Source organism: Fomitopsis serialis (assembly GCF_022376445.1).
Source record: "Fomitopsis serialis strain Sig1Antser10 chromosome Unknown B0H18scaffold_14, whole genome shotgun sequence".
NCBI classification, from domain to species: Eukaryota; Fungi; Basidiomycota; class Agaricomycetes; order Polyporales; family Fomitopsidaceae; genus Fomitopsis; species Fomitopsis serialis.
Window position 1 is genome coordinate 458161 of NW_025954974.1, and position 23958 is coordinate 482118.

General features: G+C 57.9%; 11 protein-coding genes across 11 annotated transcripts; 8 read left to right on the plus strand and 3 right to left on the minus strand.

Moving 5' to 3' along the window:
• Window positions 1-1361: 1361 nt before the first annotated feature.
• Window positions 1362-3107, plus strand: B0H18DRAFT_1102817 (uncharacterized protein). The gene is made up of 6 exons (XM_048032565.1): window positions 1362-1965; window positions 2016-2284; window positions 2332-2509; window positions 2568-2633; window positions 2766-2836; window positions 2901-3107. Exons 1-6 carry the CDS (start codon window positions 1458-1460, stop codon window positions 2967-2969), a joined length of 1161 nt encoding a protein of 386 aa, XP_047896603.1. The 5' UTR covers window positions 1362-1457; the 3' UTR covers window positions 2970-3107.
• Window positions 3108-3232: 125 nt separating this feature from the next.
• On the plus strand, window positions 3233-3841 carry B0H18DRAFT_991365 (uncharacterized protein). The gene has a single exon (XM_048045054.1). The coding sequence runs from the start codon at window positions 3471-3473 to the stop codon at window positions 3753-3755; it is 285 nt and encodes a 94-aa protein (XP_047896604.1). The 5' UTR covers window positions 3233-3470; the 3' UTR covers window positions 3756-3841.
• A 2-nt stretch (window positions 3842-3843) lies between these two features.
• B0H18DRAFT_991367 (uncharacterized protein) lies at window positions 3844-5062 on the plus strand. The gene is made up of 5 exons (XM_048045055.1): window positions 3844-3965; window positions 4017-4493; window positions 4553-4636; window positions 4707-4864; window positions 4932-5062. The coding sequence occupies exons 1-5, from the start codon at window positions 3908-3910 to the stop codon at window positions 5007-5009; spliced, it is 855 nt and encodes a 284-aa protein (XP_047896605.1). The 5' UTR covers window positions 3844-3907; the 3' UTR covers window positions 5010-5062.
• Window positions 5063-5393: 331 nt separating this feature from the next.
• Window positions 5394-6708, minus strand: B0H18DRAFT_105231 (uncharacterized protein). Its single transcript, XM_048030985.1, has 2 exons — window positions 6374-6708; window positions 5394-6302 (listed from the first exon to the last, which is right to left on the minus strand). The coding sequence occupies exons 1-2, from the start codon at window positions 6395-6397 to the stop codon at window positions 5688-5690; spliced, it is 639 nt and encodes a 212-aa protein (XP_047896606.1). The 5' UTR covers window positions 6398-6708; the 3' UTR covers window positions 5394-5687.
• On the plus strand, window positions 6615-7620 carry B0H18DRAFT_1116515 (uncharacterized protein; the record flags this gene model as incomplete). Its single annotated transcript, XM_048033439.1, has 3 exons — window positions 6615-6693; window positions 6767-7052; window positions 7104-7620. The coding sequence occupies 3 exons, from the start codon at window positions 6615-6617 to the stop codon at window positions 7618-7620; spliced, it is 882 nt and encodes a 293-aa protein (XP_047896607.1).
• A 52-nt stretch (window positions 7621-7672) lies between these two features.
• Window positions 7673-8339, plus strand: B0H18DRAFT_105208 (uncharacterized protein). The gene has a single exon (XM_048030979.1). The coding sequence runs from the start codon at window positions 7779-7781 to the stop codon at window positions 8304-8306; it is 528 nt and encodes a 175-aa protein (XP_047896608.1). The 5' UTR covers window positions 7673-7778; the 3' UTR covers window positions 8307-8339.
• A 1660-nt stretch (window positions 8340-9999) lies between these two features.
• Window positions 10000-11820, minus strand: B0H18DRAFT_1142179 (caspase domain-containing protein; the record flags this gene model as incomplete). The annotated part of the gene is made up of 4 exons (XM_048035649.1): window positions 10000-10340; window positions 10399-11192; window positions 11255-11394; window positions 11463-11820. 4 exons carry the CDS (start codon window positions 11818-11820, stop codon window positions 10319-10321), a joined length of 1314 nt encoding a protein of 437 aa, XP_047896609.1. The 3' UTR covers window positions 10000-10318.
• Window positions 11821-14037: 2217 nt separating this feature from the next.
• B0H18DRAFT_991389 (ubiquitin-conjugating enzyme) lies at window positions 14038-14909 on the minus strand. Its single transcript, XM_048045056.1, has 3 exons — window positions 14844-14909; window positions 14660-14786; window positions 14038-14597 (listed from the first exon to the last, which is right to left on the minus strand). The coding sequence occupies exons 1-3, from the start codon at window positions 14844-14846 to the stop codon at window positions 14212-14214; spliced, it is 516 nt and encodes a 171-aa protein (XP_047896610.1). The 5' UTR covers window positions 14847-14909; the 3' UTR covers window positions 14038-14211.
• A 1411-nt stretch (window positions 14910-16320) lies between these two features.
• On the plus strand, window positions 16321-17838 carry B0H18DRAFT_1142189 (uncharacterized protein). The gene is made up of 2 exons (XM_048035650.1): window positions 16321-16754; window positions 16824-17838. The coding sequence occupies exons 1-2, from the start codon at window positions 16626-16628 to the stop codon at window positions 17745-17747; spliced, it is 1053 nt and encodes a 350-aa protein (XP_047896611.1). The 5' UTR covers window positions 16321-16625; the 3' UTR covers window positions 17748-17838.
• A 764-nt stretch (window positions 17839-18602) lies between these two features.
• B0H18DRAFT_991395 (uncharacterized protein) lies at window positions 18603-19373 on the plus strand (the record flags this gene model as incomplete). Its single annotated transcript, XM_048045057.1, has 1 exon — window positions 18603-19373. A coding segment is annotated over exon 1 (320 nt), but the record flags the coding sequence as incomplete, so codon positions are not given.
• Window positions 19374-21981: 2608 nt separating this feature from the next.
• On the plus strand, window positions 21982-22601 carry B0H18DRAFT_872405 (uncharacterized protein; the record flags this gene model as incomplete). The annotated part of the gene is made up of 2 exons (XM_048040222.1): window positions 21982-22506; window positions 22572-22601. Coding segments are annotated over 2 exons (555 nt in total), but the record flags the coding sequence as incomplete, so codon positions are not given.
• Window positions 22602-23958: the final 1357 nt, after the last annotated feature.

A 23958-nucleotide genomic window follows, 5' to 3' on the forward strand; every position in this document is an offset into this window, starting at 1 on the left:
TTTCCCAACATGGTGGTCTGTATTGCCTATGTTATTGGCGCCGATCAATATGAACATGCCAAGGGCCGACCCTGTCAGCGTGGATATGCGTTGGGATCACGCTCACTAGGGCTTGTACAACACTGGCTGAGACGATCCAAACATGGGTCGTGGCTCAGTAGTTGAACGAGGATGGGAACGTCTCTCAATTCGCGCCAGTCTCCTGCTGCTGAGGACTCGTGCTCGTTGAGCCAGCGCGATGCAAGACGCCTGAAGACGATTGCTCGGGTGCCCTTCAGATTCTGATGGTGAGATCTTGACATTGCAATCCAATTGTTCAACGTCAGGGATCTGAACGTTAACCTTATGCATCGCACCATTTTTCTAGCAGCACCTCAGAGGCGAACACACCTACCCTACCTCGAAGCCAACTCCCTCACAGCCTGAGGTCGTGGAGTCACTCTTCTGTGAGTATTTACTCAATCTTCTCCGAGCATCTGAACTGAGTTGATCGCGTGCTAGGCGGCAAGAAGTGTTCGGAAGACAAACGTTCGAACTTATCAAGGAATTCGTGGCTTGACTCCAACGTCGGGTTCAAGCAAGGACTTGCAGAGTACCGCCTGCCTCAAAATCCGAACGCAGCCATAATGGCCAACAGTCTGGCTGTCGATGCGTTCGTTGAGATATTTGATCTCGCTACCAGCACCAGGCCTACGTTGGATAGCCCACCGAGTCAAAGCCAGCGGATGATAAGTCTCACGGGCGTGTGTCGACATTGGAGAGACATCATCATGACCACGCCCTTCTTTTGGACTGACATCAACTTGTCGAGCGACACTCGTTTCGTAGAGCGCGCTCTGGAGATGCGAAGCTCCACCTCAATCTCGCGACAGTTTACTATCATCGTGGCAGGACGGCGAGACCAATCTCCTGGCGATCACCTCCCTACTGGAGCCACACCGTTCCCGGATCTCGCACTTTGGCATGCAGGATGTTCACTCACAGCCTATGGACGAGTCGGAGGGTCTTTCGCAACTAGCGAACGCCGATTACCCCATGTTGACTTCCATCTACGTGATTTCGCTCGCTGAAGGTAGCTGGTCTCCGCTGAGGCTAAAGCTGGACCATCTCCAGAACCTTCGACGCGTCGAGCTCTGTCGTGTCAAGCTGGACCATGCCATACTACCTCTGTCGAGATTGACAACCCTGTCGATCACCACAGTTCCCTCTTTCCAGGACCGCCCAGGAGCCCGCATGCGGTCGCTCCCGGATCTCCTGGATCTTCTGGATGCATGCACGTCTCTGCAGAACTTCACGTACCAGCATCTGGAGCTGAGCTCTCGCCCTGAACGGGCAGCTGATGAGACCCGCGTCGTGCCGCTATCCCACTATACTACACAAAGTACCGCCGTGTTGCTGGCGTGCCAGCATCCTCTTGACCTATTTGAGTCGGTCTTTTCTGCCTGCAAACATCAACCATGGCAACACAAACCCAACCGCTCAGGCCGGCCCCGGCCCCACTCCCCCTACGTCTGCGCTGGATCACCATCTACCATCCAGGCTACACACCCCCACGTATGCTCTTCCACTTCCCCACCTACGACTCCGCCCCCGCTCCTCACTTCTCAGGCTGCAGCCGCCGTCTCGTTCTCGACGCCTGTCGCATCATCGCAGGTAACCGCGACGGCGTGCTCTCCACAACCCCTGATCACCGTGGGCCCGGCGTCCCGGAGAGCGAGACCACGCTCACCGCTGACGCATACTACTACTTCCTCATCGACGACGACGACCCACAATATGCTGTTGTCTGCGAGTTTGTAGCCTGGCGCTTCCCCGACGTCGTCCCTGCGCATTGGCTTACATTGGCTCTCTGTCCGCCGCCGGAGCAGAACATAATAACACCCGGATTCAGATCCAGCGGCACGTCTATGTCCGCGGTGGTCAAACTCAGGGATGGAGAATGCCTCCTCAGTGGTTATAAACAAGGTGAATACCGTCGTTTGTACGCGCATAGCGTCTATTGAGCTCCATCTCAGAGAGTTCGTGCGATAGTGCACGGCTGGTGCCGAAGGAACAAGCAGATTGGTACTACGACAACCGGATGCGGCAATATAATGCTGGACATGTCGAGACACCCGACGATGGTGCCAACGGTGTCTGCCTTCGCACGGACATCCATCGCTGCCTCGACCGCCAGGGCTTTGTCTTCTTCCCAGTCGGATCTCAGTTCGTGGCCTATTTCATCAAGCCTGAGCCAGACTATGCGTCGCAGTACCATCGAGTCCCAGCGCGGATCCACGAAGATGTCTCCATCCAGTATCTTACGCCCGTTTCGCTTTCAACGTCATCTAGCTGTCGGGCCTTTCACGCTTCGCCAAGAAAAGTGTGATCGTGGTCCCTAGCGTCGACTTTCAAGTGTTGCCGGCGGCCTATCAGCCTAGCAAACCATCTGGAACTGGAAAAGCCAAGCGAGTGTCCGCGACTTCAAGCGAGCGGTCCACACCAGAGGAGCCAGCAGATGATCATCCAGGTGAGTGTCCGTCTACTTATCATAATCCGACTGAGCCAGTGTGTTGACATGATACTAGTGGACCGCGAGGCGATCCCTGGCAGCCACCAATCCGAGACGTTTTTCACGAGGTTCCCACAGATCCGTACATACTCTTGCTTGGCAGACAGGAGCTAGCTTGCTCATGGTAGTCCGCCGTCTAGGTCGGGAAGTCGAATACTCCGACGATCGCGACTACAATAATCTTGCTGGCATCCCGAGTCCGACAAAATGCAAGCACTGAAGAAGGCTTGGATTCTCAAGAATCCTCAAGTAAGGCAGACCTCCGACGGACACGAGGGGGATTCCGTGAGTGAGGAGGTATGTGCGGAGAGTGCGTAGTTTGACAAAACAAACTGAAGTCGTCCCCCAGGTCTCTGCTTGGGAAATCAATCTCGATCCCGAAGAGCAGCAGGTCGCGAACACTTCGGCGAACGACTGAAGCAGGATGTAGGTTTGTGTACAACGGACAAAATATAGTCGTATACCGTAATAAACAGTAAATTGTAGCGTTAGTATAATCGCGACCGTAGCGTTTAGTAGATATCGCCATCGCATTACTCGTACTGTACCTGCGTGTCTATTATAATAATACTCGCTGGCTAATTTTACATGATGATTTGCCAGGGAGTTGAACATCGCATAAGCGCCGGGGAGCATACTGACGTAAGCATCGCGGTCGTGGTTCGCTTCCGCTTTCGTTGTCCAGCATTCGCCGGTGCGCAACGATTCGAAGGTGAGTTCTACATCTGCTCCTTCGCCATCATATTGCGTCCACACAGCCTGTGCTATCGTGCAATGCAGACAACTTGCTCCCGTCCTGTCGCCGAGTATCAAGCTCCCGGCGTCGAGGACGCCGATCTGCGTTCAAATAACTAGACTACCGTGCGAGCTTCCTCATTGACATCGTGGAGGAGGCCCTCACCGCGTATGAACATTCACCATGGCGACAGCCATCCGACCACACAAGTCTTTCGCTGCTACACTCCCCGCCCGCCCGCGCTACATCACCATCTACCACCCAGGCTGCAACCCCGAGCCGCACATTCTTTTCCGCTTCCCCACCTACGACCCCGCCCCCGCCCCTCACCTCTCGGGCTGCAGCCACCGCCTCGTCCTCGACGCCTGCCACATCATCTCGAACAACCACGACGGCTTCCTCTCCGCTACCCCGGACGGCTGCGCCCGTGTCTTGGAGAGCGAGCCGACGCTCACCGCCGACGTCTAATACTACTTCCTCCTCGGCGACCACGACCCCGACTACGCCGTCGTCTCCGACTTCGCCACCTGGCGCTTCCCCGACGTGCTCCCCGCCCATTGGCTCTCTGTCCGCCCGCAGGGTCACACGATCCGCCATGGGCCCGCAGCCAGCGAAAGACTATGTCCGACCTGGTCAAAGGTAGGGATGGGGGCTGCGTCTTCAGTGGGTTCGAAGCAGGTGAATACTGTCGCTCGTATGTACATGGCAACTAATCAGCCTCCACCACAGGCAGCTCGTGCGATAATGCACGCCTGGTGCCGAGGGAGCATGCGTTCTGGTTTGCAGAGAACGAAATGAGGGCGTACAGTTTTGGGGGCACCGCGACACCGAACGACAGCGCAAATGGCGTCTGCCTCCGCGCGGATATCCGTCGCTGTCTCGACCGACAGGGCTTCGTGTTTTTCCCCGCCGGCTCCCAGTTTGTGGCCTATTTCATCAAGGGCGAGCCAGACTATGCGGAGTGGTACCATCGGACCGCGGCCCGGATCCACGAGCGCGTCCCCGTCCAGTTTCTCTACGCGCGTTTCGCGTTCAACGTCATCCAGTCCGCGGACATCTGGGTCGCCGTGAAGGTAGTGGTCCCGAGCGCCGAGTTCCGACTGCGGCAAGCGATGTTCCAGAGGAGAACACAAGCTGCGAACAGGCAAGCGTCTGCCACAGGCCCAAGCGAGCAGTCCGCATCCGACGGGGGCGTAGGCGATGCTGGTGAGTATTCACCTGCTCGTGCTAACTCGTTAGTAAACTAGCACCGTGACGATGCATAGTGCTCGCGGAACATGATGCGACCCGGATCCCGGGCAGCCACCGGTCCACCGAAGACGTCTTCTTCGAGAGGTTCCCACAACTACGTGCGTGTCTCGCTTCCCCGAACAGCGACCCATGGTGTCGTGTCGCTCATGCCAAGCTCCGCCAATCCAGGTCGCGAGGTCGAGTTTTCCGACGACCCCGACTTCAACACCCTCGCCTGGCATCCCGAGGTCGACAGGATGCAGGAGCTGAGAAGGGCGTGGCTTGCTCAGAATCCCCAGATCAGACAGACATCTGATGGGGACGAAGGGAATTCCGTGGGTGAGCCGGTATGTATGCGCAAGGCGGAGAGTGTGGCGTACTAAATTTCAGAAGCTGACTGAGGTCGTCTCACAGGTCCCACCGCTGCAGGAACTTGAAAGCGATCCCGAGCCCGAAGCGCAGCCGGTTGCAAACACTTCGGCGAGTGGATGAAGGTGATGTGGGCGCGTGCACAAATAATTAATCAGCTGTATCATCATCATAATATTGTAGAGTCGATATGAACATAATAATCATTCGTAGTTGTGGCCTGAGTCGGCGCCTCACTCGGGGTGCAGGTCCGCAACCCTAATGGCACTTTATCCGCGATTGTTCCACCGTCCAATATCCAATGCAGGTACTCAACAAGCACCCGCACCACAGTGAGGATCTCAGTCAAGAAACGAGTGCTCTTCCATTGGAGAGCCCTTGCGAAGGAGGTCCCGCCAGTCGAGCGGCTTTGGCACGCCCCGCTTCACCGCAGGCGCAGCGTCATATCTGTTGTGCATCTCGGAGGATGCGTGGTCAATACGCAGCGGAATAACGACCAAGGCAGGCTTACATGGTGCGCCTTCTTCCCTCAGGGCCCGGGAGACGGGATACAACGGGGACTTGCCGTCGTTCGCCTATCAGGTGTACACCTGGGCGCGGCCGAACGGCCGGTTCAGAGAAGCTAAACGCGAAGCGTGGACTCGGAGGACGAATTTGAAGCACGAGTACGCACCACGACACGCTCTGACACGCTCCATCGCGAGCAGCACGTTGAGCATCCAGGAGTAGGCCGCGGCCTTAACCGTCTTGTATGCGCTTGAGCCGAACTTGACATACCACCCGCCCACGGCGAGCGTGCACTCAATTGCGAACGAGAGCAGGATGTCGAAGGGGATCATGTCGTGGGATCCAATGCGTTTGGGGGCAAGCAGAGGACGAGCTAGCGGACGGCTCCCTGCTTTGTCGATTTGACCGAGGCGTCTTCTCTGGGCGAGGAACAAGGCGCCAGACCCTCAGCCGGAAGCCAGCACCGCACGCACTCACCACCGCTGAGACCCACATCAACATCATCAGCAAGACCATCCACGCCGCCATCTCCGCCGAGGTCCGCCGGATCGTGTACCGGCAGCACGCCGTACCCATTGAGGACCCACACGAGGCCCGAGAGGTGTTGTGCGAGCCCGGCGAAGAGCACGACGGAGGGGAAAAAGAGCGTCGGGGAGGAGGGCTCTCCCTACCAGGCCGCGATGAAGGACGCGTGATCCATGTCGACCTGTCGTGCGCCGGGGGAGGCGGGAAGGAGTACTTGGGATGGGGCTGGAGTGAGAGGGAGAGGGTGTAGAGAAGGGCGGTGCGTATGCGAAGGAAGACCTGTACGCAATCGGTGGTACTGACCGCGTGGTGGTCGCCAGCTGGAGAGTTGCTAGATCTAGTGCAGAGGCTTGCGATGAAGAGGATGCGAGCACCCGCAGGGTACTGCATGACAAATCAATACACCATCAGTCATATTGGCTGCGGTGACCGGCTCCACGATCATGGACACACACTTGATCTGATTCGTCGATTGCCATCAGCACGCTGCAAGCACCGTAGTTTTGCCGTAGTTCGTCGACCTCCCGATACAAGCTCAGAGCACGTTCTTGAGATACGAGGTCCAAGTGCCAGTACTAGGCTGAGCGCCAGCGAGTGGTAGGATTGTGTAGTAGATAGTCAGGGAGCGTGCGGTCGGCGGCGACGCATCGTATGCCGCAGTCTATAGCCAAAACACACTGGCGAGGCCCGGGCAAGATGGGCAAGACGACCAGGAGACCACTGATGCCGCCGTCAGAGTCAGACTCATACAACTCCGCGCGTATCGTCACGTGCCGTAGGCGATCGAGTGATCGAGTGGGTCCGAGTCGTCTCTCCGACCGACTTCCCCCGTCTACTCGTGCATCCAGGCCTCTCGAAGGACACCAGCGCACAACTGTACAGCGACATCGCGACCATCCTCACTGCGGGTCAAGGTGAAAGTGCAAAGCGTGATGGGCGGGGTGCTGCAACGAGAGCCGTCTCCGTGACTGGAGCCACCTCGCAGACTCACGGAGCCGTAATTGCCGTAGCGTATGACTCCGAGGACAGGCCGTCTGTTGCGACGCATCCTCCTCCGCCTGGAGGCAATCGACTCTGCACCCGCGCAATCAGTCTTTCAGACTTGGACAGAGCAGCCAGCCATATCCAGACACCGTGAGTGCACCTCACTACTGCACGGCAGCGGTCCATTTCATCCTTCTGCAGAGACGCTCCAGGCGACCTTCTCGACAACGTTCTTGCCGTCTCGCGCGCACTGTCGCTGCCGATCGCAGATTTCATCCGATTCATAGTGCACTGTTGTATCCCCAAGATCCTCCATCGCTACAACGTTGCAGAGAAGTTCTGGACCGCTCCGCTCTCGGCCATCCTTCAACTTGGCTGGGAACCCCAACCACAAGACGAACTTGGCGACGGCCGCTGGTTCCCCCTCGCTCCCCACTTGGCCGAGGAACTCAGCCTTATCGATCCATGCCCTGTCCGGATCAGGACGTCGAGAGACGGGCGGGGCGAAGAGGAGTGGTTCTGCGACGCGGCTGCGGCCGCGAGCTGGGTAGAGCTCATACGGAAGGTCCTCAACCGCACTCGCGAAGAACTCGAGGACGCACGGACGGCGGGCACGGGGGACCAGGTTACCGAGTGGGCGACGTCCCGGGCCGCCATTCTGCATGCTCTGCTTTCGAATACGGGCACCCGCTATCTCTCCACCGCGCCGTCCCTCTGAGAGATTCAGGCGTGCAGCGTACCCGGGACTACTGTTCCCGTCATACCAAGATGGTGCGTCGTGTGCATCGCTCGGCTTGTACGCCCTCTTCGGTGTGATTGAGGTTTGTGGCAGCGGTTCTCCAGGCGGATCCCCAGAACTTCAAGGACGCCTCCACAATGGAGGAAACTCTAGAGGCTTTGGACGAAGTACCCACTGCCGATGCCTTCCCGGAGCCGACCCGCGCCGCGAGCAGCGCAGGGCTCTTCGCGCTCCGCTATATGCTTGCTATCACGGCGTGGATCCCCGCTTCCGTGAACGTCCATCGGAGCCTCGCGAAGCTGACGCGGAGCAACACCCCAGCGACGATCTACGTCGTCGGTAGCCCCTCCCCGGACTCGCCGTCGGTGTCGACGCTGGACGTGCTCGCGGACCACCTCCCCTCGACGCTGGGACGCGAAGAAGACAGAGCGACGAGGGCGGATCAAATGCTGACGGCGCTCAAAATCCCAGGGAACGCTACTGGTACGGTACACTCGGAAGCAATCTTGATGGCCTTGACCTATCGTGCGCACACCCGGAATCACAGCGAGCCATCGCCCCTTCCAGATTCCAGTCCCGACGCCGGCGTCCGCGAGCTGGAGGACGCGCTGCAGGTAAGTCCTACGTGCGACCTGTCATACCCGTCTGGTCACGATCTGAGTTAGGGATCCACCGGGGTCATCGGGACCGCGAAGAAGTGCTGCTGGTGCTGCTCCTGGCTCGCGGAGCATCTCAGTCCCCATGTGGATCCGACGCTCCGGTTCTGTGTGCCTGCAGGTGTGTCCCATGGTACGATCTACCCCTGGGCGCCACCGCCGGGTTTGCCGCCCGCGATCTTGGAGGACTTGAAGACGACGCTTGAGAAGGAGCTGAGATCCGCCCTTTCGACTCTCCGGCTCGAGGACGAGCGACTCGAGTCTGAGTCCAAGAGTCGGCAGCGCTCTCTCGAGTTGATGCTTTCGGGCACAGAAGTCCTGCAGACCAAACGCGGTGTGTTTCTGTGAGTAGCGTAGGTCGTAGTGCAGATTTGTATGTTTTGCCACAATTACAACACAGTGGATCTCGTCTCTGTGGCCCTGTATCCATTAGATCCGTGAGCGGAGTACTAGTAACCTGAGGGTACATCGGCAAGAAGGCCTTCGTCGCGCCTCGACTCCAGCTGGAAGCATCTCTCAGCAGTCACATCATGACAGCCGACGGCCTGCGCTCAGCCCGCCAGGCGTCTGCGCGACTCTGATATCGCCTTCCACGAAATGGGCGAGTCGCGCGTTCTGTGTCGAGCCTGAGGTGCTCGCCGTGTTGTGCTCGTGGCTCTGGTGGCACTTTTTCTGTGACTATCCCTCCGTCATCAGCACAGCCATCCACGCCGCCATCTTCGCCGAGTGATCAATAAGGTGGCAGGGGAACAAGGTGGACGTACAGTAGTTGGCACATTAATAGAGTCAGAGCATCTCCGGGTACGCATACTGCACGGAGGAGACTCCTATCCAGGGGACGATGCCCACATTGTCGACAAGGCGTCAGGACTGGACGAACGGTCGGACTTGGAGCGAGGCAGGGCGCGGCGCGCGGAGCTGATTACATTGGCAATCTGCCGCCCTCAGGCCTCAGGCCTCAGGCCTCAGGTGCGGCGCTCTGCTGCGCGGCACCCTTCCCGGCTCTGGTGATCACTGTCGCAGGCATCGTCTGCTTTTTCTGGCGTGTCTCGGATAGATCTAGTCGATCGTACCGTAGGGGCTGGGGTTTACTGCCGCTGATGTGAAGTAATAGCATGCCGAACTCGATAGCGATTACCCGTTTCTCTAAGAGCGCGAAGGCGACGCAGTCTTGAGACCGCATAGGTGGACGCGCGAGCAATACTCCAATCGAGCGGGCGAGCGGACGTGCAGACGAGCGGGCGAGCGAGCGAAAGGAGTCGAGCGGGGGCGGACTTTGATAGGGAGACGGCCCGGGGCGACGCGGCCCAATATTACTAGATATTATTGTATGCGAGAGCAGCTGGAAGCGCGACTCAGCGCCGAGAGAGATAAATGAGTACATAGAAGGTCGAGAGAGACGTGGGAGATGCGGTTCGACAGAAGCGTGCACAAACGTGAAGAGCGATGACAGATCGGGAAGGCTTGATGTCGAAAAAGGAAAGTACCGTACAGCAAGCACATGAGCGCCTTTCTGGGCGACGGACCTCAGGCTCCCTTGAGTCCCCTTCCGGCTTCGAACGGTGGACCGTAGTCATGGCGCGAGGTTGGCAGCTCGAGAACGGTGCCATCTGCGAATGCGACCTGGACCCAGCAGGTGCGGCACTCGGTTCTGTGCTCGTCTCGTCCTACAGTAGCTCCGTGTCTCCGCCTTCCGGTTCGTCGCGAGCGCGCCGGTAGAGTTGGTGGTACAGTATGGGGTCAGTTCTGTTGAGAGAGGTAAAGCAAGATAGCTGAGAGACAGAGGTGAGTGCAGGAAACGGGCACGAGAGACAGGTAACAAAGTGGCGGAAGCGCCGAGACGACCGCCTGGTGCGTGGAGGGATGAGAGCGCGAAAGAGCGAAGAAAGAAAAGAAGAGATGCATGCATGAGGCGACGTGCCGGAATTATTTTGCGCAACGGAAGAGAGGTCGTACGGCCTGGGGGTGAAGGGCGTCGGGATCGACTCCGCTGGCGGGTCCGAGCCCGTCGAACGCACGAATCACCCCAACGACGGTCGCCGCCTGGAGCAAGGCTTTGAAATCAGACTCTCGACAGCATATCACAATCAAAGGTACGCACATGTGTGGCAACTTGGTAACGTCGGTGCAAAGTATGGCGTCTTTCCCATCCAGCGCTACACCAATCTCCGGTGGCACTGTGTCGTACGCGCCGCACTGAACGGTACAATGAACGTCGCCGACACTTTCCGCGGTGAGTACGAGATGCTTTAGATTGAGGCTACCCCGCATCTCCACCGGAACCTCCACGATGAACTGCATGCCCTTGATAATGTTGTTGCAGCAGCCTGCTCCGACGTAGAGGATCCCACGATCATATCTGATCGGGAAGGTGCTCGCAGCTTCCAGTTCCTCGTCCAGGCTGAACACCAGCCGGTGTTTGTTCTGCCCCAGGCACACGGGAGTCTGCAAGTGCCACACCATCACTGGGAGTGGTGCTCCGGGGCCCCAGAGCCCGAGATGGTCCTGTTTCCGCAGCGCGTTCATAAGACGCGCGTACGTGAGGTCAGGCTCTCCGAGCCTCATGCGCATGCGCTTGAGCAAGAGGTACGTGAACACCCCGCGCGGCTTGTCGAGAATGATATGTTCCTGCGCCGTCTGATCCGGCGCGCAGGCTGCGAGAAGGACATGTGAACGCGCCTCCAGGATCGAGAATCCGGTGTCGGGCTGCACGACAGGCACCATCGCTACACCACGACCTGCGTCCGGGTCCTGCCAGGCCCAGATCTCCTGATCGAGGTCTTCGGGGATAGGAAAGCGGGGTATCGAGCTTTCTGCAGACAAATATCGCGTCCTACCGGCACTGGCAGGTCCACGATGCATGCCCCCGGAATGGCAGCAGTCGAAAACAGTCATCTAAAAAGTAAGGACCCTCCTGTCACTACGGGGTAGATCAAAGGACTATTGAGTAGACGCACGATATTGTCGCCCTTCTCATGAGCCAACCGACGCATCAGCCCTCCAAATGTTCGGGACGGGATGCCAACAATGGGCCTGCCTGCCTGGTCTGGCATGCCTTCGTCGTGCGGACAGATCAGCTCAACCGTCGTGGGATATCCTGAGGCACGAAGGTTGAAGGAATTAGTCTACGTCTGCCCGGGGAGACTACCATCGTGTCGAACTAACCTACAGCGTTCCAGCCCGCAGGCGCGATCCTGCGATCGCCATGGCCTGCATAATAGAATACGATCGTGTCGCCGCGCTCGATAGCCGAGTTATTGATGAGATGGCTGAACAATACATCAAGTATCCGGGTGCGTGTCGCCTCCTCGTTGCTGAGTCGAACAATGTGGCTGGAATGGACCTTCAAGGTGATTGTGAGGAGATCGTAGAAATCGTCGCTGTCGTTGACAGCGCCGCGGAGAGGCTTGGCCTCTCTGTGGGCGTAAGTGTTCACAGCCACCAGTACGGCCCATATACGGTTGTGGCGGATCGGGTCATCGAGATCACGTGCAGTGCTCGGAAGAGTAGTACTGTCCGCCATGGCGCAGAAAGTTCCGGAGAAGAGTGCGATGAGTCGCCCCTCCTCCAGATATCTATTTCATCTTATATCTGCGGAGGATTGCTCTTCTAGGTCCTGCTCAGTACTCACACTGCACAGGTCCCGTCCATGAACCTGGGGCCTATTGACTGGTACCATCGCGGAGTGACCGGCGGCGTGTAGCGCGACCCCCCTTAACCGCCCCCAGGCGCGGGCACAGCGCGCCCGGTAAGTACTTCAGAACCTTGCAAGCTTGTCCGACGCGCCCCCGCGCGTGCGAACATTCAAATAAATCAAGAAACCCACGAAAACGCGGGAAAGTCTAGGAATCGCGATACACTCACCGTAGCCACTATAGAACACCGTGTACACCCTGTTACAGGTTCGCGGCGTACGCGGCATGGCTATCGAAGCAATTCGAGGGCGATTTTACATACAGTGCCGGACACCCGAACAAAAAGTTTTGTATAAGTGCTCTCGATCGGAATAGGTTTCGGTCAAAGTGTAACTCTAGGAATGAACTCAGGGAGGCGATATATGTACTGTACGCGCAAAACTAAAGGTAAGTGCCCGGATAACTACGTGCAAAGATGGTCGTTTTGGGAAGACACATCATGATATTCCACTAAGTACTCGCTACATATTGGGGTAAATGGTGCTCCGGGCTCGAGTCTATGCATAAGTATGCTAGGCTATGGCTCTCTACGGCTACTCGCTCTTGAACAGAAACAGATACTAAACCCGCTTGACTGAACATTGCTTCGCGACGTTCATATGTTTGATCGTGACTTACGTAGTTCATCTGAGGCAGCTGCGTGACCATACAGCATTGTCTCATTTACAGTGTCTTCTGCCACGGTGCGTCTTACTTGCTGTTGCCGTGACCCCCATGTTCAGACAGAACTTCCTGCGCCTCTGTGACGAGACTCAGGACAGCAATGGTCACTTGCCAGCACTGGGGACCGCTATGCGCCATTGAGGTATGCAGGAGAACGGCGCGACTCCATTGCTCAACGGCAGCGTAGCGGGCAAATTTACGGGAAGAGTCCTGACGTGGTATGCGAGCGCGGCGCCAGGGACAAACAGAACTTCTGCAGTGGCTCACCACTAAACTGGGACTCGATTTGTACTGCGGCTCCTCGGGTGCATAGGTATCATGTGTACGCTGGCGAACAAAGTGATTCTGAGTGGAGAAGCCGATGGAATGCGGAGCTGCATGCACGTTAGGACGATGAAACATGTTTGTGGTCCCCTCGCTCACCTGTGATTTGCAGCTCGAGCCTGTCTGCCAGATGACGGCCATCTCTACATCGCCGTTCGGGGTGTACGTCAACTCGCTTGCTCAGGTCGCCGACGCGTGGAGCGAGGACGAACGCCGTCCGGCGATCCGTCCCGTCGAGGGGCTCTCACGCTGACAAGAGTGCGCGGTCAGTGCCAATGCAGCAGCAGTGACCGATCCATGCACGCACCATCGCACTTTGCATATTCGACTGGCTCTACGCGCTCAGCGTCGATCTCCGCACGGGAAGGCCGGGATGAGGCGTGAACCGCGATCTGGTCTTCCAACAACAGCGTTGAAAAGGAGTCTCCTTCATGGTGAGCGCAACGCACTTCACCGATCCGCTCGCCTCGCATGCTTGGCACGTTCAGAACGGAAGATGCCTGTACGCCCACATTGCCGGGTACCTTGCCCTCTACAAGGGTACGTGCCTCAACAAGAAGATACGCTCGAGGAGAGAGCAGCTTGCAGTGGGAGGGGCACGTGTGAAGTGCACCTGATACGAAATTGAGAGGCATGATGAGTCCGAGTCTGGTGAGAGAGAGTTGGGGGAAGAGTACAGGTCAACCCACCGCTACCATGATACGATGGAAATCATCCGCCAATGGTCCCGGTCAGCCACCGTGATGCTCAGGCTGTAAGGAGCGAGGGGGTTACATCAGCAGCTCGAGAGATTCCAGTAGCGAAGGAGCGCACGACGAAGCAAGGTCAGCTTATACATTTCCAGGTGGCAAAATCTTCGGGTCCCCATGCAATCCGGAGGGCTTGTCTGCAGAAGTGTCAGCTCGACGGCAAGCAATGCCGAGCTTCAAGTGGCAAAACGAAGTTGTGGCTGCTAGTTGGAACATCGCCGTTGGACGCGACAGCCGAGTTCGCACTACGATCCGTTTCATACGCTTTCGGGCCCTCGTTCTACCTCTCCTCATCCTCACACCCAGCATACAGGATTGCGTATGATAGCAATGAGATTGCAGAACTTACATGCGTTAGACTAGGGTTACAGACGAGACGTGATGCGATGACGATAACTACAAATGATTACGATCATACACCAGCGATACAAGTGAGGATTCCGAGTACATACATCTTCCGGTCAATACCACTTTCCACGCCCCTCAGCCACTCGCCTCCGTCGCCGCACCGGCATCCTCCGCGTCCAAGGCCTGCTGCTCCTCCGGATCTAGCCAGCTCTCCTCGACAGTCGCACGCACACGTCGCACATACTCCTTCATGTTTTCGCGATAGAGCTGTGCGGCCTCGGCGTTCGCGGGGGAGTTGGGGTTGGGGTCGTGGAGGAGGCTCTGGATGGAGGTCAGGATGGCGGCGACGTCGTAGGTGGGCGACCACCGATTCTGGAGGATGTCGAGGCAGAGCTCGCCGTTGGCGTAGACGTTGGGGTGGAACATGCGTGAGAGGAACTTGACGGTGGGTGGCTTGTTCGGGTAGGACTCGTCGAAGGTGAGGAGGAGCTTGAAGGTGCCGTCCTCGAACGGTGTGTCCGCTGTGTGGCACGCGAGGGTTCGGCGCCGGTGTGCGACCGGATGGGGGAGAAAGAAGACGCACCTGGGCCAAAGATGACCGCGTTCCAGAGCATAATGTTATCCGGACATGGGCTGCCTGAGATCCCGCCTGGCGGGTCGGTGGAGAGGCGCTTGAAGTCGCGGATGAGTCTGCGACGGCAATTGGTAGACTGTGGGTGAGGTATGAGAACTGACTGTCTCACGGACAAGTCTTGAGTGGTACGTACCATGGCCGTATGTGTCGGAGGCGCGATGGGAGAGGAAGGAGAGAACGAGTGGCCCTCAGCCCGAGACGACCAAGTTAACCGCCACAGCTTAGTAAGCGATTCATGGCCACATCGCGATCGGGCCGACCCGCGATTGTGGCGACCCAGATCTTGTATCTCAGTAAGTACTTCACTGTCACTGAACTTCACTCCATAGCATTAGGCAACCCGGCCGTACGTACCGGTGCTACGGGTACTGACAGTAAACCCTCATATTCTTTGACTCTTCCTTTTGGTCGCCCTGCGGAACGGCTAGTAACTAGGCAGCCACCTGAGAGCCAATATTCGCCTCCCGAGTCCGCCAGGCTACCCATCTGCTCGGATATGTGCTGACAAGGTGCGCTATATGACTCGGGTATCCTGTCAATGCTCTCGCTCACGATTAGGTGCACACTAGCTACCAGCGGCTGGTATGCCTCCGGTTCAACACGCGTCAGAGCTGCGATGCACGTCTTGATTCACAACGCGCTGCTCCCGGTACGTGACAACCCATCGTCTTTCGCATCTCCCCACTATCAGCTGACCCCGCTTTCACGTGAACAGACACATTCCCGGTCTGAGAACTCCCCGATGTGTCCCGTCTTCCCGACTTCCTGACAGCGAGGGGGAGGCCGCACTGCTTCAGCGGAACTGACCGCTATCCTGTGCGGGTGCGAGGTAGAATACGGGACGTATGGGAGAGGTAGGAGCGAACGAAGTCGCCTGGCCGACGAAATTACATACGTCAGGTTCCTTATCGGTAGCGCGCTCACGGCTTGGACAGGCGCGGTGGCGGTGGCTCGTTGTACGCCCATGTCATTACGACTTCCTGTCATGGCCAACCCGCTCCCTAGTATCTGCGGAAGGAGCACTGTGCTCGGGCACCGTAATCTCGAGTTCGGGGGATTTGGACACTGCCTCCTGCACAGGTCAGTGCAGTTTCCGAGTATCATCGGCGCTTTCTGACGCAGGGGACTCAGGACCTATTGTATTATGCTCTTCCTCACACCCACATACCGTCGTTACGTCGCAGACTTGGCTTGCACGTCCGTTGCCGAACAACTTGCACTTTGTACGAAATGACATCATGGACAACTCCCAGTGTTCGGCGGGGCCGGAAGGACCATAGGTGAGCTTCCATAGACTGTAGGCGGAGCGGACGCTGACCGCTGTGAAGGGTGAGAGAATGTTTGGAGCTTCGTCGACTCTTGGATGTCTATACCAAGCGGCGGTGAGTGTCATATCCTCCCTCCCTCGTCAAAGACACTGATCATGCTTCTTCCAGTCCAGTGAGAGTGTCGGGAGCCGCATCGGGGAATCAGACCCGGGCCAATGCAAAGCTCAGGTGCAGTTCACGCAGTCTGGCCAACGCCCCAAACTGACATTATACAGGGCGTGGGCTACAGTCTTCGAAGCACGCCGTAGGAATCAGGACCCGCATCAAGATGGCGATCGAACTCGCATCTGGGCTTTTGTCATCGCTATCGACGTCTATCAGAATCCGCAGATCAAGAATCTCCATGGATGTGTGAACGATGGCGACGACGTGTATGACTACCTCACGAACACCCTGAGGATCCCTCGGAGCCAGATCTCCTTTTGAAGAATGAGAAAGCGACGCGTACAGGAATCATCGACACTTTCTTCTCGCGTCTCATCGACAACCCAGCCATCAAACTGGATGACACCGTTATCGTCTACTATGCAGGCCATGGCGATCGTAGGAGCGCGCCTGTTAGTTGGAGCGCCGCTGGTGCTCTCGGTATGGTCGAGTTGATCTGCCCGCACGACGAGGGAATGCCAGACGAGGGAGGGCGGCCCACGATTGGCATCCCGGACCGGACGTTCGGGGGCCTGATGCGCCGGCTGGCTCACGAGAAAGGAGACAACGTTGTACGTTCCCTCAGCACCGTCCTGCTTTGCGCAGTAGTGACGTGAATACTCATTGGCTTGTATCTACAGGTAGCCATCTTCGACTGCTGCCATTCAGGAGGGATGCATCGCAGCGGACCAGCGAGCGTGACGAGCGAGACGCGGCACCTCCCAACAGGAAGCCAGCTTCCCCGCCCTCCTATCCCCGAGACACTCGATCAATACATCTGGGCCTGGCAAGACCCGGACGCTGGCCGTGGCGCGGCAATGGTCCCTGTTGCGCAACCTGAGACCGGATTCTCAGATCCAGAGGCGCGCTCGCATGTCCTCCTCGCTGCCTGCCAGCCGCATCAGACGGCGCAGGAGCATACCATTGACGGGATGCCGCGCGGGGTGTTCACATTCCACTTGCTCGCGTACATGCGGATGAAGCACGGGGAGGACCTCACGTACGCGCGTCTCGTAGACGCACTGCGGAAGCCCGACGGCGTCGATCTACGTTGCCCGGGGACGCTGCAGTGGATGGCGGGCCAAACTCCGCTGTGCATTGGGCGGAACAAGCACCGACTGCTATTCACGACGGACGAGGCGCGGGAGATTGCAAGCACGTTCCCCATCCGATATGACAAGGGGTTGCTCTACGTCGGAGCAGGCTACCGCAACAAGGTCCTCAAGGGCACGCGGTTCGTCGTGGAGGTTCCGCCGGAGCTGCAGATTCGCCTCACAACACGACGCGTCGTACTTACGGCGGAAAGCGTCGGTGACGAGGAGTGCACGGTTGGGTATGGCACGTCCGGTGACAGAGTAGCGCGGGAGCTTGGCAGAGCGCTCGACGGGAAAGAGGCTGTGGTCTCCGCGTCCAACTTGTGGCTGTGGGCAGGCGTCAACGAACGCGTGCCTTTTTTTTTTAAGGCGAGGCGGAAGGGGTGCGGTTGCGGCGTTCAGTTGTTCGTTGCTCCCAGTGTTCGCCCTGGCGGCCCTCACCACGTGCCGGCCCAGACTTTCCAGAACTGATATGTAAAAGGTATTTTTGCTTTCAGGCATGCATCCAGTGGATATTCGGCGAGCACCTTTCCTCTCACTTTCCTTCGTAAATACTGGTTATATAATGGAGTTGCGCGAGCCTGTGATTGCATACATCGCTCCCTGTTGCGCCGCGCATACTGCTTATGGAAATATGTAAAGGGCCTTTCCGATGTGCAGGCTGCCCTGTGTATCCTCGAACCCGTATGCACATACTGACCACGCAACCCTCCACGGCATTGAGACTGGTAAGTTCCGGGATTCGGGCCGAGTAAGACAACGGCGATGCGGTGACGTGAAAGAAGACAGTCCAATTCGTCGAGCATGACTCTGGGCGCGCTTCCGCGTCCGCATGCCAAAGACGTCGAGTAACCTCCCTCTCTTGATCCTCTCCGGTCCCTCCCCCTCTACTACTCCCTCCTGCTCCGTCCTCCCCGTCGTCCTCACTACTCGCGCGTCCAACGACCGCCATTGTCTGCACGGACACCATAAATAGCACCCCACACGATGCCCAACTCTAGCTTCGGCGCGGACGCCGACGTCTCCGTACGACGACCAGCAGGGGCGTCAAGTTTGCGCAGTAGGTCCACTCGCTCTTGACTTGGAGCGTGCTTGCCGACGCCCTGCCCTGATCGACCCCCACTGATCCCGATCGTCCGTACCCCGCAGCGTCTCCCGCAGCCACATCCACACGACCCCGCCTCGTCAGGCTCCCGCCCTGCCGCCGACGCAACGCCGCCGCGCGCACGATGGAGGACGACGACTCCGGATGGGAGGCAGACTGGGCCGAGCGCGTCGTCCGTCGCTCCTATATTGCGCGTCGAAGCGACTGGCGACGGGCGCATGGTCCACTCCGTGGCCATGGCAGGAAGGAGGGGGCGCAGGACGTGAGCATGCCCATGATGGCTCATCCCCCAATGGTATACGCCCCTCCTGATCCGGCTATACACCCCCGTGCTCCCCGTGGACGTCGAGATGGAGGCTCGGAAGGAGGAGCGACGTGTTACAGCGCGTGTCGAAGGTGCGTCCCTATCAGTCTGTTCAAGACTCTCCATATGCTTTTGTCCGTACCGTACATCTGCGTTCGGTGCAGAGGAATGCATCGCGCAACGGCGGCGGCTCCTCGAACCCGGCCCGCGTGCGCGACCCCGCCTGCGCAGGTACATCCCCGACTACCTCCTCGCTGCGCGTCGATGACACACCCGAGACCGCCGTGGCTCGACGCGTCCGTGGGCCCTCTCTGGCGCGGCGACGGAGCTCGAAGCCGAGGGCGTACCCGTCTGCCAGTATTGCCTCCTCACAATCGACTCCCACCCTCCCCTCGCCCACGCTACACCTTTGCCCGAGCCCGAGTGCACCCCTTCCTTGCCCGCCGACTCGCTCCCTGCCCTCGCTGCCATTTCCCTCCTATCCCCGCTGCCCCCGACCCCCAACCCGGCCCCTGGGTCGTGCAGCCCCGCGGACTGGGAGACGGTCTATGCCCACCTCGCGGAGCACCGTGCCACCCTCGCGCACCTCCAGCGCGCCATGCTCGGCGCGTGGGCCCTCGTGGAGGAGGTCGTCATGCCTGTCATGCGGCATCAGCACGCGGGCTTGCCGTTCGACCGACAGGACCTCATCAGTATCTTTTGCACGGAGGCGCGCTCGCTGCCCGGCAGGAGACCTTCAGAGTCGGTTATCTTGTAAGTCTGCAGATGCTTCGCTGGCGACTGATCCGCGTACAGAGCTTGGGCGGGCCATACGTATCTATCGACCCATAAGTATACCCGTGTATGCTAGTCCTCAATCAATGTCAGGATTAACAACGTTTTCACGTTCCTCACACTGCGGCCCTGGATTACGGGCGCTCAAAGTGGGTGGTTGGCCTGTTCATGCGCCTGCATCAGAGGCGAGACGCGCACCAAGCTTGAAGCTTGAAGCTGAAGACCGCAAGGAGCTTCCAAAACTCGCTAATTCACAGAATGTATCCAGGCCGAGCTCTTCGGACTCGGAGTGTCGGAGGAAGCTTGGCGCAGGATAATATGACAGGTTCGACGTTGCAGCTCTGATGAATGGCGTGCACGCTGCTCATATCCACCCTGTTCTTGAAAGGATGTGTTAGAAGACGTCTGGGGGAGAGGCATCCCAACGAAAGCCTCTCCGAGTCCCCAGCCTTCTGCCGCCAAGTTGTGCCATGGCCGCCAGATATCCGGGCGTGTATATCGGGCACGAGGTTGAAAGAGGTGGGACCAGGACCCATATGCCTTCGACCCTTCGCATTGTCGAACGCCCGTCTGCCTTCACTATACAGTCCGCATCTTGCGTAGACCCAAACCGCTCGTCATCTGGGACGCGGCCAGAAGCTTCGGTATGTACAAGCCGCTGAAGGTACCCGCCGAGTCGCTGGGTGTCAAGAGCGAGACTCCGGATCCGCTGCGCCGTGCGCTCCTTCGCTACTAAAAACCTCGAGCTTCCGACGCAATCACCTCGCTCCTTACACCTGAGCGATCACAGTGGCTGACCGGGACCACTGGCGGATGATCACTGCCCTCGTAAGTCCTCGTCGGAGAGCACTCTGCTCTCACTAGACCCGGACACCATGTCTCTCAGATCTGTAAGCCGTTCTCCTTATCTATCCTGGTTTTGAAGAACATAGCCTTACGGAGCACAAGGTACCACAGAAGTTGTCAACATGGGCACACAGGATCGGACATCTTCCGTTCCGAACTGATGATAGGCATGCGGACGGACTTCGCAGAAGCAGCGCCTGTGAAGCGCGACACGTTCTCACGTACGGTCCAGAAGCATTAATACACTGCCTCAGGCCTTATGCCCAGCTGAGCAAAGCTTCCAAATATCATCGGCGCTTCTTGATGGAGGATAAGGATGAGTGCTGGGACTCGCCCCACATACTGGTTACCCCAACCGCTACCAGACAACTTCAGCTCTGCGCGAAATGGAGTCTTCTTGGACGACTCCCAGTGCTCGAATCGGGTGGACCGACCACAGGTGAGCGTTTATATACATAGGCTGTGAAGACGAACTGGACGACCTGACTGCTGGTAAGGGTGCAAGAATGCTCGAGGCGTCGTCGACTTTTGGATGCCAATGCTAACTGGAGGTGAGCCGCTCTTCTTCTCCGTTGTCTAATACACTGCCAATCACGCGCCATCCAGTACAGTGGAAGTGTCGACAGCCGCTTCGAGGACTTGGGCCCTCACGAACGAGATAACGAGGTGATCTCCACATAGTCACCTCGATGTCCTGATGTTGACGTTGTGCTAGGGCATATGACGTCGCACATGCACAAGTCGGACGTGCAGAACAGGAATCGCATGACGATCGAGCTCGCATTTGGGCCTACCTCGTCGCCGTCGACGTTGATCAGCATCCACAGATCAAAGGTCTCCATGATGGCTGTACGAACGACAGCGACAACCTGTACGACTTCTTGACGAATACCTTGGGGGTCCCCTGCAGCCAGATTGTTCAGCTCAAGGACGAGCGGGCGACGCGTACACAGATAATCGATACTTTCTTCTCACACCTCATCGACAATCGAGCCATCAGACCGGGCGATGCGATTGTATTCTACTACACCGGCCGTAGCAGTCGCAGGAACGTGCCTTCGAGCTGGAGTGATGATGGTCAGCCCGATACTGTCGAACTGTTCCATCCGCACGACGGCGGAAATCCAGACGAGGGGGTCAGCCAATCATCGGCATTCCAGACCGGACGTTTGGGGGGCGTTGGTTCACGAGAAAGGAGACAACATCGTACGTTCACTCGATACGGCTCTGATTTGCGTCATATATAGTGACTCGACCTTACTCTACAGGTGGCGGCCTTCGATTGCTGCGATTCTGGAGGCGTGCATAGTAACGGGCCTGCGAGTACTATGAGCACGAGCCTTGGAACGCGGCCCCTCCCAGCAGTAAGCTGGGTGCCCGAGCCTCAAATCGCTATCCCCGAGACACTCGATCAACATCTCTGGGCTTGGCAAGACCCGGACGCAGGCCGTGGTGCGCCGATGATTCCCATCGCACAGTTTGCGTTCTCAGATCCTGCGGCACACTCGCATGTCCTTCTGGCAGCCTGCCCACCGCAACAGACGGCGCAGGGGCATGACATTATCGACAACTCACGTGGGGCGTTTATAGACCTCTGGCTCATGCATATGCGTGAGAAGAAAAGGGAGAGTCTCACCTACGAGCGTGTTGTGGACGCATTGCACAAGCCGGACGATATGGAGCTGCCAGTGTTCGATTCGGGTTCGTCCTTCGCGGCAGGGCAGAAGGCTGATGCCCGCGATGACAACCCGATCCGCCACAAGCATGTCTGGGCGATCGTTGTGGGCATCGACGACTACGCCCATCCAGAGGCTGTCACTCTCCGCGGCGCTGCCGACGATAGCGATAATTTTCACCAGTTCCTCACGAACACCTTGGATGTTCCCTCCGGCCACGTCGTCAGGCTAAATGACAAGGAGGCGACGCGCACCCGGATCCTCGGTGAATTCTTCAGCCACCTCATTCACAATCCCGCCATCGAGCGCGGTGACATGATTGTGTTCTTCTACGCCGGCCACGGCGATTGCAAGAACGCGCCTGCCAGCTGGAACGCGGGAGGTCAGTTCAGCACCATGGCGGAGCTGATCTGTCCGCATGATCAGGGCATGCAAGACCAGGAAGGCAAGACCATTTTCGGCATACCGTCCAGGACGTTTGGAGCGCTGATGCGCCAGCTGGCTCATGTGAAAGGCGATAATATAGTGCGTCCGCTTGTTATGATTTTGGTCTTCCGTAATGACGGGAAGGGTTCAACCTCACGTCGTAGCTGGCCGTCTTCGACTGTTACCATCCTGGAGGCATGCACGGTGGCACACCTGCCGATGCCATTAGGTTCTGCTCTGCAGTGCCCCACCTCTCGATTCCCGAGGACCTCGACCAGTACATCTTGGGGCAGGTCCCGATTGCAGGTCGGGCCGCAGCGATGGTCCCTGTTGTTCTCAATATCGATGACGATGACGGCAGTGCTGAAGCCGACGCCGGTTCCGATTCCGATTCCGAGTCCGAATACTTGGACACGCATGTCCTCATTGCGGCCTGCGGGAGGAATCAGACAGCGCATGAGTTTATCATCGACGGCGTGCCGCACGGATGGTTCACATACAACTTAGTCGAGTTCTTGCGCATGAACGAAGAACGCCCTGACTTCACGTACGCCGATCTCGAGGAGGCGTTCCGAGGACCGAACCTACCGGTGATGCCCCAGCGGCCCGTGCACAGCCAGACTCCAGAGTGCTCGGGACCACTCAGATACCGACGGCTATGGAGCACCGTGACCGAGATGGACAAGGTGCCTAGGGTTGCAAGGACCTTCCCCATCAGGTATGACCCGGAGGGTGGGTTCCTCTTCATCAGAGCAAAGGACGGCGACAACATCGTCCAGGGCATTCACTTCACCGTGGAGATTCCGCCGGAGTTGCAGAGCCGCCCCGAACTCATCGGGCTGGAACACCTCAAGCTCACCGCGGACACTTTCGGCGTCAAGGGGTGTGTCTTTCAGTGTGACACGTACGAGAGGGTGCCCCGTGATGTGGGTGAAGCTCTGATTGGGAAAGGCGCCACGGTCTGCACTGAGTAAGTGATATCGTCCGATTCGGGCCGCCTCGAATGTGCGCACCTTCACTTCCATGACGGATTGCGGCATGCTGTCAAGTCTAACCTTCGGATCTTCAGAGCCTGACTCCCGATGATGATCGTCGATTGGGCTGTTCGGACGTGTTGTTACCCTTATTTACGGGTTGTGTTCTGAATTTGCTATCTTCCTGTACTAAACCTCTCGTTTACAAGATGTCCTCACTGTTCGAAACTCGTCCGGCGTCCGACGCAGATTCGGCATTGAATGTGCGCGGACGCGTAGAGCCTGACAATGCCGTGCCAGGATGGCGTGGCGAGCTCGCGATCCCAGCCAAGACGACATGATGATTGCCTTGAAGGCACATATGTGGGCCGTCTGGGAGTATGCCCAAGTGTCCTTGTCAGGTTGAAGGCTCCCTTCGACTTGCATATGCTCAACTCGAGATAGCACAGGCAATAGTATCAGTGAACCCTTCTAGAATTTTCCCACTATGCTGTACCCTTTAACTAGATACCTAGGTACTATTACTGTACTACACCAGTACCTGGCTACACTGCACTATAGTACAACCTACTACATG

What these genes read in the sequence shown, in the direction of transcription:
- B0H18DRAFT_991365 (XM_048045054.1), top strand. Translation starts at nt 3,471, where the DNA reads ATGGCGACAGCCATCCGACCACACAAGTCTTTCGCTGCTACACTCCCC.
- B0H18DRAFT_991367 (XM_048045055.1), top strand. Translation starts at nt 3,908, where the DNA reads ATGTCCGACCTGGTCAAAGGTAGGGATGGGGGCTGCGTCTTCAGTGGG. An exon ending in CTTCAGTGGGTTCGAAGCAG is followed by an intron (nt 3,966 to 4,016) that starts GTGAATACTGTC and finishes CCTCCACCACAG; the next exon opens with GCAGCTCGTGCGATAATGCA. An exon ending in CGAGAGGTTCCCACAACTAC is followed by an intron (nt 4,637 to 4,706) that starts GTGCGTGTCTCG and finishes CCGCCAATCCAG; the next exon opens with GTCGCGAGGTCGAGTTTTCC.
- B0H18DRAFT_1142189 (XM_048035650.1), top strand. Translation starts at nt 16,626, where the DNA reads ATGGTCGAGTTGATCTGCCCGCACGACGAGGGAATGCCAGACGAGGGA. An exon ending in ACGAGAAAGGAGACAACGTT is followed by an intron (nt 16,755 to 16,823) that starts GTACGTTCCCTC and finishes TTGTATCTACAG; the next exon opens with GTAGCCATCTTCGACTGCTG.
- B0H18DRAFT_105231 (XM_048030985.1), bottom strand. Translation starts at nt 6,397, where the DNA reads ATGGCAATCGACGAATCAGATCAA. An exon ending in CAATCGACGAATCAGATCAA is followed by an intron (nt 6,303 to 6,373) that starts GTGTGTGTCCAT and finishes TTTGTCATGCAG; the next exon opens with TACCCTGCGGGTGCTCGCAT.
- B0H18DRAFT_105208 (XM_048030979.1), top strand. Translation starts at nt 7,779, where the DNA reads ATGGAGGAAACTCTAGAGGCTTTGGACGAAGTACCCACTGCCGATGCC.
- B0H18DRAFT_991389 (XM_048045056.1), bottom strand. An exon ending in CGCGGTCATCTTTGGCCCAG is followed by an intron (nt 14,598 to 14,659) that starts GTGCGTCTTCTT and finishes CGTGCCACACAG; the next exon opens with CGGACACACCGTTCGAGGAC.
- B0H18DRAFT_1102817 (XM_048032565.1), top strand. Translation starts at nt 1,458, where the DNA reads ATGGCAACACAAACCCAACCGCTCAGGCCGGCCCCGGCCCCACTCCCC. An exon ending in CACGAGGTTCCCACAGATCC is followed by an intron (nt 2,634 to 2,765) that starts GTACATACTCTT and finishes ACAAAATGCAAG; the next exon opens with CACTGAAGAAGGCTTGGATT. An exon ending in ACGGACACGAGGGGGATTCC is followed by an intron (nt 2,837 to 2,900) that starts GTGAGTGAGGAG and finishes GTCGTCCCCCAG; the next exon opens with GTCTCTGCTTGGGAAATCAA.